At 37.0% G+C, this 11841-nt stretch overlaps 1 protein-coding gene across 1 annotated transcript in view; it reads left to right on the top strand.

Moving 5' to 3' along the window:
• Positions 1-11841, top strand: part of MTMR9 (myotubularin related protein 9) — a 54035-nt gene that overhangs the window by 27285 nt on the left and 14909 nt on the right. The window contains exons 5-8 of the mRNA XM_049631372.1: positions 719-936; positions 1899-2060; positions 4626-4767; positions 6562-6782. Coding sequence (XP_049487329.1) covers positions 719-936; positions 1899-2060; positions 4626-4767; positions 6562-6782 — 743 coding nt within the window. The remainder of the gene's footprint in view (positions 1-718; positions 937-1898; positions 2061-4625; positions 4768-6561; positions 6783-11841) is intronic.

Here is an 11841-nt window from a genome sequence, read left to right as displayed (position 1 = left end):
TTCTTCTTCTTCTTCTTCTTCTTCTTCTTCTTCTTCTTCTTCTTCTTATTTTAGAGAGAGAGAGAGTACACTTGAGCTGGGGAGAGGGACAGAGGGGGAGAAAGAGACAGAGACAGAGAGAGAGAGAGAGAGAGGGAGGGAGGGAGGGAGAGAGGGAGAGAGGGAGGGAGAGGGAGACAGAATCCCAAGTAGAGCATGCTGAGCATGGAGCCTGATGCAGGGCTTGATCCTATGACCCTGGGACCATGACCTGAGCCAAAATCAAGAGTTGGACGCTCAACTGACTGAGCCACCCAGGTACCCCATCTCTCTCTTTATAATTCTTGATTAAACCTGCCAACCCTCTTTATGTAGTTGAAGCAAAAGTTTACTGGCACATAGGCCATTATTATTATCTCTGTTACAGGGCCATGTCCAGTAAACAATTTACTAACTAAACAAATTGTGGTAATTGATCTTTTTAGCAATTGTAATTTATTATGTGGAAGTATTTTGAGAAGTAGGAAGAAAAATTGTGTTAAAGTGCAAGGCTTATTTTTGTTCTACAGTTATTAACTATTGCAAATATGTGGAAATATTTCTTTATTTTACGATCATATTCATCTTCAAAGTGCCACACAATTGTTTTTGAGATACTCTTAATCTAGCTAATTTATTTCTATTTTCAGAAACTTTCAAAGCAGCTACTCTTAAATTTTAAACTGCATCGTGCTTCTAGGTAATCATGCGAAGCGGTCAGCCACTCACTGGCACAAATGGGAGAAGGTGCAAAGAAGATGAAAAGCTGATAAATGCTACCCTCAGGGCAGGGAAACGTGGCTACATCATTGACACACGGTCTTTAAATGTAGCTCAGCAAGCTAGAGCCAAAGGCGGCGGCTTTGAACAAGAAGCCCATTATCCCCAGTGGAGGCGGATTCATAAGTCCATTGAGAGGTAACAGACTCTGGAGACAGTAGTAGGCTCTTATTTGAAGCGAATTAGAATGGGTGAGCCCTTAGCTGCAAAAATCACAAGTTCTCAAATGAACCTACGCATTAACTTAGAGTCGGAAATCGGCTGGATCTCCTGTTGCGTTTTATAAGATAAGCAGGAAACGTATCTTGGATGCCCACAGCTGACTTTTAGTCAGGTAGCATGCTTTTCTCTCTCTCTCTTTTTTTTTAATGCTTTATTTATTTATTTATTTTTATTTTATTTATTATTTTTTTTAATTTACATCGAGCATGCTTCCTCTTAAGTTAACTCTGAAATTTCATCTCCGCAAGGTCAGAGGTCTGCTCCTCTCCTTGTAAGATCAGTGGTCATCAAACTTACTGAACAGATACGCCACGGATAAGTATATTTTTCTAAGTCAGAAGACTAGACACTTTCCCCCACACCCTCCTATTCTCCCACCCTGTTTCCTCCACCTACATCTTGTTTATGCCTACAATTAGAGGTTTATAGGGACTTCTGGAAGGGTGGGTGGGAGTTGGAGCTAATAAAACAGTGGGGTCTGAGCTGGCCCTGGGCATCCCTGCTAAAGGTACTGGGTATCCAGTGTTGGATCTGTGGAAATAGGATTGCAGGTGTCAGTGGTGCGGCCTCGTGACTTCTTACAAAATGCGGTGTTCTGGCCCACTCCCCAGTCAGGTAATTTAGCTATGTAAACTGGGTTTAATCTGTTCAGGTGAGGAATGGTTTACCATGACAGGCATTTTAAGTATCTTTGCTGCCATGTTTACATATTATTTTTTCAGTGTTTAATCATCAAGTTATTGTCAGTAAGGTAAATATTTTTATACCATTTTGAGCTACTTTTCCTCTTGGATATATTGGAGGTTGAAGTTTTGGTTGGTTTCTCTCTTCATCAGTGTGTTTTCTATTTTCTTTTTACTTTTTCTTATTTTTTAAAGGTATCACATTCTTCAGGAGAGCTTAATCAAACTCGTGGAAGCTTGTAATGACCAAACACATAACATGGACAGATGGCTCAGTAAATTGGAGGCTTCTAACTGGCTGACTCACATCAAAGAGATTCTTACAACTGCCTGTCTAGCGGCTCAGTGTATCGACAGGTAGAGTGTATTTCGGTGTTCTGAAATGGGACACACAGCGCTAACTAGACTTTACTTTTATCCAGACATGTGTTTATATATTTGTTAAAAGTTTTTTAGTCTCTATTCTATGTTGAGATCATTGCATAAATTACTGTATAAGGTGGTCAATGCCATTCAGTGCTATCAATGAAGTGTGTGCATAGAGTCTGGCATTTAATTGGTGATTAATATTTGTTGAACAAATATGAACCACAGGCACACATCTTCAAGGACACAAAGCTTTTAAATACTAAAGGAACTCTTTTTTTCTATAAAATCCTTGAATTGTGAATCTACCTATTTTCCTTTGCTTAAACTGTGAACAAGAATGAAAAGAAGTTTTCTTATTTGTTCTCAGAGGGCCAGGCTTGCCTTCTTACTTTCGAAATATCAATGAGAGGAAACATGTAATTTTGTTACACAGTAAAATGATTCTTTCTAATCTCTCAGATATCTTATTACAAAGTACTTGATACGTGCCATTATAACAGGATCTCAAGTTGAGAAAACCCGATGGCAGTGACGTAAAGTTTATGAAGTGATTTTAGTTTATTCATTCAGCTGAAGGTTGCTAATCCTTGAGGCTTGAAGCAGAGGACTTGAACAGAGAACTCTGGTATAAGTTGTTGCAGAAGCTTAGAATGCCCCTTTTAAGAAAGGGATTCTTCTGAGACAATAGGTAGGTGTAAGTATTGCCACTACATAGTTGGATGACACTTTTCCTTGAAACTGTAACTTGTCTTATTGGTGCTTCCAAATTAGGGAAATAGACATATGTAATTTTTTTGTGGTTAGTGAGAAATTGGTAATAGAATGGGTTGCTTAAGGTCATGTGGTGAATTAGTGACAACACCAGAAATCGGTAGAGATTTTTGGTCTGGATTCTCAGGCTGTCACTAGTTTTTTGTTTTAGGCAAAGCTCAAAGCTCATTTATCTAACGAAATATGGGAGTTAGAGAAGAGGTTCTACGGCAGACAAATCAATACTACAGAATGATGAGGTGTTGATATTAAAGGTTCTGTTTCTTTTTAACCCAAGTTAAAAAGATTTCCCCTTACATGATGAGTACAGAGCTTCTGTTTTCTTATGAACCATAAATTGTAATAAACATTTCTCACCGTGTTGTCCGAATTTGCAGCCGTAATAATGGGATGCTGCAGATTAAGGGAACCCTAGGTGCAGAACAGTATTTGCTATCTCCATCTTTGTTTAGAGTCAGCTGGCCACCTTAAACAAGGACTTCCACATTCTTAACAAGAGTTGAAGGTTTTGGTTTATTTTGCCATGATTGAGTTACCTTTTCTGATATTAGGCTTATTATTTATACCTCCATAAAAGTTTGCCCTTATAATTAACTGCTCAAAATGTAAAAATAGACCTTAAATGAATTGAATTGAATTTAAAATACGCCACAGATAACTAAGATATATAGATTCAATATATACATCAGAAGCCTTAAACTATTTACTCATACCGTTCTACCTAGTCATGAGGTTTCATTCTTAGAATAAGGTTGTTAACCTAACCAGGGACCTTTATTTTCAAATTAAGAACTCTCAAATGATCCAGCAAAAGACAAAAAGCTAAGTATGTCATCTGTAGTGTAACAAAAATTGACAATGACCTAAATGTCTAATTCTCAGACATTTCAGCAAATTATAGTTGATCACCTAATAGAATATTATATAACCATGAATACAATACTTCTAAAGGTGGTATAGAAACATTGGAAAATGTTTATAATAAAAGTGGAAATAGTAAGAAATTACCTTATGTTATAGCTACGTAAAGTATATATGTATGTGGGAAAAGAATTAATGGTAACCAAACTGGAGACTCTTCTGGGAAATTTTATTCACTGTCATTTCAATATAAGAGGTAGAAGGGGAGAGGAAAGAATGTAGTTAGTTTAGTTTTTGGTGTTTCCTTCCACTCTCTTTAGAATATTGGGCCCCAGACTCCTCCTAAATATTGTGGTATAATAGTATCATTGCCACTGAGTTTCTAGATTGAAATTTTTATGTTTTGTTTTATGTATCTTGTTTTCATGTTTCTAAAAATGTGGTTTAGGACTTGTTTCCTAGATTCATTACATTACAGTTTATGAAGGCATCCTTACAGTCAGCTGAGGTGGAAAGATAGAATCAAGGTCAGAGAGATACAGAAAAATAACTTTAAGTGTGTGTTCCTAGGTGTGATGAGAAAAGGCTTTAGTTAACTTAATAGGCAGAAAAGGTAAGTGCTTACTGTGTGTGCATGATAAGGACTGCTTTTGGGTTTTGTAAAGGGAGAAAAAATTCAACTAAAAAGTTTTGTGAAACTTGTTGTAAGTTAAAGAGGTTCTTGCCATGTGAAATTTGGAACTTATAGTTTTATTTATTTATTTCTCCTAAGAGAAGCTCTCTTCATTTGCCTTACTTAGACTCTAAACCCTGCTGGACAGAGCAGAATGCATGAGTTTGTACTCAGGAAATGTTTATTATTAACAGAGTTGATTGACCATGTTGGGAGTATCCCATTTGTACTCTGGATTTTCCTATCAGGGAAGGGGCATCCATATTGATTCATGGAACAGAAGGAACTGATTCCACACTTCAGGTTACCTCCCTGGCCCAGATCATCTTGGAACCGAGAAGCAGGACCATCCGTGGTTTTGAGGCCCTGATAGAAAGAGAGTGGCTGCAGGTGAGAAACACTGATGTGCACAGGAACTGCTAATAATAATGGGTGTGATCCTAGTTGTAGGACAGACATAATGTATGAAGTTTTGATTAAAATGTTTACATTATATGTTTAATTTTCTGGAGGCAAATAATCTGTCTTCCTCTCAGTAAATGTTTATAATCTTTACTGCCTCTCAATTTTGTACCTGTCTTTGCTTATATTGCTCATTTGGCATTTTATTCCCCTAACAAGCTCTCACTAGTTGTACTTTGTTACCTACAAGGGAAAGAACAAAGAGCGTAAAACGTAGTCTCTGTCTTGCAGAGCTTAATTTTGCTAGAGATAAAAAACATAAAGCAGGAAAGGGATGTGGGGATTTGTAATTATAAGACGTGTGCTTTAGTGCTTTCTGCCTTTTGCTTGTCTGGTTCCCCTCTATCCTCTTGCCTAACCAGGTGAAATCCTTCTCATGCTTTAAGATACAGCTAAATGTCACTGCTGTCCTGAAGTCTTGGGACCTTAACCTTCTTCACAGATAAAATCCATCCATTGTCTTCATGATTTGTTTCCTAGACCCAAATAAAGTGATTCCTTTGAGGTCAGGGAACCATGCGCAGCTGCTCTATTATCCCTAGGAGACAATGCAGTGCTATCACGTAATGCTGAATGACAACTGAAAGAAAGTTCTCATGAAATAGATTGAAACTTCCAAGTCAGAGATTAATTTATAAATGTATATACACTGTGTAACTTAGCAAATAATTGTGATTGAGAACAGATGTTTAGATATATCTTGAAAGTGGAAGTATCTCTGGAGAAAAATAATTTCTGGACCTTCTAGTTAAAATTCAGGTTTGTTGCGTGTTAATGCTGTTATGGATACCTTGTCTATCTTGCCTGACAACTGATTTGTATCTCTGTTCAAATCAGACCATCCCAAATATTTGGCAAAAATCCATTCAGCCACATTCCTCATGATGCATAGCAAACAAATAAAATGAATGTGACTTACTTACTCATATATTACCATTTTAATGAGTATCGAAGTACCATTAGCCACTAGAAAATGCTGATGTCATTATCTTTGTCTGGTAAAGTAGTATAAGGATCCAAAGATAAAGCAAGTTTGTGAAATACCTAGAAGGGTGTCATTTGGGACAAGGTCAGTACTCAGGTTCTGGGTGGGCCAGAGAGCCAAATGATTCTTGAATTTCCTTTAGTCAGTACATGTCAGACTCCTCCAATTCTTTTTGAGAGAAGAGGGGAGCTAGGGACAATTTTTATCTCTAATATAAAAGTATTCATAAATATCTCTTCACACTAACTTTTTTCCCATATGTAATTAAAAATTGAATATCAGGAGTGACTTTACAAAGTTTGTCTGTGAGAGCCCCAGATTTATTTCCATTTAGTAGTGAGGCTTACGTAGCTTACAACAATCTGCAGTGCTTTGGACAGATAAAATGTGATAGCTGTCTTTTGTTTTGTACTTGAAGACCTTACATTCTTTGACTTTGCTACCAATTACAGAGACCTAGAAAATTTTATTTTATGAAGTTCACCAAGGATAATTGCAGTTCTTATGGTTATGCCGTAACTGCATGGCCTTGTTATATGTTTGGAAGTTGTGTTTCTTTCCTTAGATGCTAAAAATTGTTTTAAGCCAAGAAATCATTAATGTAAACAGCAGCCATCCAAATTACATGACGTTCCATTTAATAAGTTTTGTTGTAACTGTGTGAAATATGTTAATAGAATGTGCTGTAATGTGATCTCAGTAGGCTATGACTGTCACCTTTCCATCTTCTGTCTTAGGCTGGTCACCCATTTCAGCAGCGTTGCGCACAGTCAGCCTATTGTAATAGTAAGCAGAAGTGGGAGTCCCCTGTATTTCTTCTCTTCTTGGACTGTGTGTGGCAGATACTTCGTCAGTTTCCCTGTTCTTTTGAATTTAATGAGAATTTCCTCATCATGCTCTTTGAGCATGCATATGCCTCACAGTTTGGAACATTTCTCGGCAACAATGAAAGTGAAAGGTGAGTACACTGTTTACATGGGATGGGAACCATTTTGTTTGTAATTGTTTTGGTCACCTCCTAAAAGAGACCAGGATTTGGTTCCATATTAATGTTATTTGTAAGATGGTAGAGGTTACAATTAGTATAGATAAATTACATAACGTGTGTTCTTATTATGAGCCTATCACATGCTAGGTGAGAACATGTCCTAGATTTTGTTCTGTTAGATTAAAATTAGTCTACCTACTGATTTAAAAGCTTTGAGTAAATTCGGCAACCATTTAAAATGTTAACTTCCTTATCTAAGATCATGGTAATCTTATATCTGGAAGAGGCCCCTCCATCCAATTTTATAGATTAGGAGGGTATCCAAAAAGTTAAATGACGCAGCCAGTTGGTCACCAGTAGTAGGGCTAGGATACAGGTCTTCTACTCCTGCTCCAGACTTTCTTTATTACACCTGGAAACTGCCCTCAGGCCCAGAGTGACAGTCTCACTTCACAGCCTACACTCTGTCAAGTTCATAGGTTTATTTAGAAGATTCATATCAGAATGCTCTTTAAAGGTGATCAACTGGTAATTTCAATTGGGTACAGTCAAAAGGCTTTCTCTTTTTTCTGTTGTCATTCTAGCTGAAGAGACAGTTTTGTTGATCTTTTCAGAGAACTGACTTTTGGTTTCATTGATGCTCTCTATTATCTGTTTATTTTCTGTTTTGTCCATCTATTCTCTACTGTTCATTTTTTTCTTCTTTCTGCTAGCACTGGTTTAGTTTCCCCTATTTTTCTAGTTCCTTAAGATATAAAGTTATCGATTTAAAAGTTTTGGGGGTGCCTGGGTGGCTCAGCTGGTTAAGCCTCTAACTTTGGCTCAGGTCATGCTCTCATGTTCATGTGTTTGAGCCCCATGTCGGGCTCTGTACTGACAGCTCAGAGCCTGGAGCTTGCTTTGGATTCTGTGTCTCTCTCTGTCTGCCCTTCCCCGCTTGCACTCTGTCTCTTTCTCTCTCTCTCAAAAATAAAAAAACAGACACTAAAAAAAAAAATTTAAGTTTTTGATTTGAGGTATTTGTTCTTTTTTAATAGAGGTTTTTACTGCTGTAAATATCCGTCCAAGCACTGCTTTTCACTGGGTCCCCATACGTTGTGTTAGCACGTTGTGTTTTTCTTTTCATTCATCTGTTAAGTGTTTTCTAATTTCTCTTGTGATTTCTTCTTTAACCCATTGGTTGTTTAAAATTGCTTTATATAATACCACATGTTTATGAATTTTCCATTTTTTCTTATGTTATTGATTTCTAATTTCATGCTGTTGGAGAAGATACTTAGCTGGCTTTTAAACTTTTAAAATTTATTGAGATTTATTTTATGGACTAACATGTGATATATCCTGAAGAATGTTTTATGTACACTTGAGAAAAATGTGTACTCTGATGTTGTTGAGCAGAGTATTATATATTTGTTTTACATTTTATTCAAATCCTGTTATTTTCTTATTGATCTTCTGTCTAGTTCTATACATTATCAAAAGTGGGATATTGAAGTCCTCAACTATATTGTAGAATTATCTATTTCTCTCTTCCATTACATCAGTTTTTGCTTCATATATTTTGTGGCTCTGGTGCAAAGTGCCATAAATTATATGTTTGTAATTATTTTATCTTCTTCATGGATTGACTCTTTTTCCAGTTTATCATGTCCTGCTTTGTCTCTTGTAAGAGCTTTTGCCCTTAAGTTTACTTCATCTGATGTAATATGTCCTCCTTAGCTCTCTCTGGGTTACTATTTGTATGAAAAATCTTTTTTCTTCCTTTTACTTTCAGTCTGTTTGCATCTTTTGTAGACAATATATAGTTGGATCATGTTTTAAAATCCATTCTGCCAATCTCTGCATCTTGATTGGAGAATTTACTTCATTTATATTTAAAGTGATTACTGAAAAGGAATGGCTTATTTCTGCCAGTTTGATACTTGTGTTCTGTTTATTTTATACTCTTTTGTTCTTCATCTCCTCCATTACTTGCCTTCCTTTGTGTTTAATTGATACCTTATAGTATACTATTGTGATTCCCTTCTTGTTTCCTTTTGTGTATATTAAAACAGTTTTTTGGGTTTGTTTTTACTGGTTACCAGGTGGATTTCGTTAACATCCTAAATTTATAACAATCTACTTGACTACAAACTTAGCTTCAGTGCATATGGCATACAAAACTTTGCTCTTCTATACTCCACTCCTCTATGTGTTGTTATCCCAAGTTGTATTCTCATATATGCCCATTAACATGGATTTATTATTATTTTTATCCATTTGTCTTTTAAATTATGTAGGAAATAAAAAGAGGAGTTACAAATCAAAAATACAATAATAACTTTTATTCTTTCCTATGTAATTATCTTTGCCGAATTGTATGTTCACATGGCTTGGAGTTACTGTCTAGTGTCCTTTCATTTTAGCTTGAAGGATTCCTTTTTGCATTTTTCTTGCAAAGCAAGTCTTCTAGCAATGATCTCCCTCAGTTTTTATCTTATTGCCAGATGTGGAATTCTTCGTAGGTAGTTTGGTTTTCTTTTAGCACTTTAAAAACGTTATTGCCCTCCCTTCTGGCCTCCATGGTTTCTAATGAGAAACCTGTTCTGGAGGGATCATGTAGGATCCCTGTATTTGAGAAGTTGCTTTTCTCTTGCTGCTTTCAAGATTCTCTGTCTGGCTTTGACAATTTGATGATTATGGTGTGTCCAGTATGGGCAGTGAGTTGCTTTTATCCTTCTTGGAGCCTGTCGCGCTTCTTAAATATGTAGATTGTGTCTTTTATCAAGTTTGGGGAGTTTTCAGTCCTTAATATTTGTGTGTGTGGTTCTTTTTGTGTTTGTGTTTTTTCCCCCGTTTGTGTTGAGGTATAAATGACAAATTGGCCATGAATTCTTTATATATTCTTTTGTTCCCTTTCTCTCTTCTGTCTCTGGGACTCCCATTATGCGTATGTTGGTATATTGCTTAGGCTCTGTTTGTTTTTCTTTATTCTTTTTTTGTTCTTCTCAGAGTGGGGAATTTTTGTTGACCTGTCTTCAAATTTGTTTATACCTGTGCCTGCTCAAATCTGTAATTAAAACCCATCTAGTGCATTGTTGTTGTTGTTTTTAATTTCAGATATTATACTTTTCAGTTTCAGAATTTCTGTTTGGTAGTATTTTATAATTTTGTCTATTGATATAGTCTAGGTTTTGAGACCTGTTCTCCTGGTTTCCTTTAGTTCTTTGTCCTAGTTTTTTGTTTTGTTTTGTTTTGTTTAGCTCTTTGAGCATATTTCAGACAGTTGATTTAAAATCTAGTAAAACCCAAGTCTGTGCTTTCTCAGGAACAGTTTCTGTTAATTTTTTCCTATGAATGGGCCATACTTTCTAGGGTTTCTTTTTGCATTATTTGTAATTTTAAATCTGGACATTTAAAATATTATAATGTGGCTCTCTGGAAATCAGATTCTTCCCACTCCTCAGCATTTGTATTTATTGCTTTCTGTGGGCTGTAGCTGTTTATTTAGTCATTTCTGGGTTTTTTTAAATATAATTTGCTGTCAAGGTAGCTAACACAGTGTGCTCTTGGTTTTGGGGGTAGATTACCGTGATTCATCGCTTTATTTAGTCATTTTCTAAACTATATTGTAAAGCGTATTTTTTTTTCATGTGTGGTTTCTGAAGTATCTGTTCTTTTAGTTTGTGTTCATCTAGTGTTTGACAGCAATTTTCTTGAGTGCCAGGAACCAAAAGAGAGAGATGAAAAGAGGGAGGGAAAAGAGAAAGGGAAAACCACTCAAGACAAAGGAAAAATCCTTTTGCAGTCTTTGCAGATGGGCTTTTTGCTGGAATATTTCTTCAGTGCTTAAGCTTCAGCCTTCACTTCTGGCTCTCACTGAGCCTTGAGATCAGCCAGAACCAAAATCTTGGGATCTTCTTCGGCCCTTGCGAGCAGGTTTCCTGCATTGGGCATGCATGTGGCTTTCTGAATTCCTCAGTATACATGGGCACCTTTGAATACTCTGGTTTTCCAAAGAATCTTATTCCCTAGGCTTTTGGTGCTCTGGTGTTTCCTTCACCCATCATCTTTTCCCCTAGAAGACTGCAGGTTGCCCGCTCATCTTATGTTTTCTAAGAACGCCCATCACCTTTCTGCCCACGGTGGTTTCCAAGCTAGACATGACAAAGACAAGTCCGAACCCTTGGATAAGTTAGAACAGAGAGACACAATTCTTTGTGAATAAGGACTGCTGTGTTCCCTCTGGAGCCAGGACCAGGGTCCCATACTGAGAACATGGGCTGCCCTCTTCAAGACCTCCAGGAGCTAGGAAATGGGTGAGGCAAGAGTAAATAAAAATGCCATAAAGCTTTGTGATTGTTTTTAAGTCCCCTTTTCCTCTTGATTCTTCATTTGCTTGTATGCTATAAACTTTGGACTATTTCTGAGAAGTCTGACAAAGTAGGGTTTTTTTTTTTTTAATTTTTTTTTTTTTTAATGTTTATTTTTGAGAGAGAGGTAGACAGAGTGTGAGCCAGGGAGGGGCAGAGAGAGAGGGAAACAGAATCCAAAGCAGGCTCCAGGCTCTGAGCTGTCAGCACAGAGCCCGATGCAGGGCTTGAACCCACAAACCGTGAGATCATGACTTGAGCTGAAGTTGGATGCTTAACCAACTGAGCCACCCAGGCGCTCCTGACAAAGTAGGTTTTAACAGTTTCTGCTTGCGTTATCAATGTTCCTGTGGAGGGATGGGCATTTGGAGCTGCCTACTCTGCCATTTTTGCTGGCATCACTCTTCATTTTTGAAGTAATAGTCTTTATCTTGCAGCACTTTGAACATGTCATACCTGCTTTCTGGCCTCGTGGTTTCTGATAAGTCAGCCACTATTTTCATTGAGGGTCCCTGGTACATAATGGATAATTTTTCTCTGCTTTTACAATTCTCTTTTTCTATGACTTTTGACAGTTTGACGTTGATGTGTCCTAATGTGGAACACTTTGAATTTATCCCACTTGGAGTTCCTTGATCTTTTAGGGTATGTAGGTAATGTCTTCATCACACTTGAGA

This window comes from Panthera uncia, chromosome B1 (assembly GCF_023721935.1).
Source record: "Panthera uncia isolate 11264 chromosome B1, Puncia_PCG_1.0, whole genome shotgun sequence".
Lineage (NCBI taxonomy): Eukaryota > Metazoa > Chordata > Mammalia > Carnivora > Felidae > Panthera > Panthera uncia.
The sequence above is the reverse complement of the archived record's forward strand: the minus strand, read 5'-3'. Positions and strand labels throughout refer to the sequence as shown.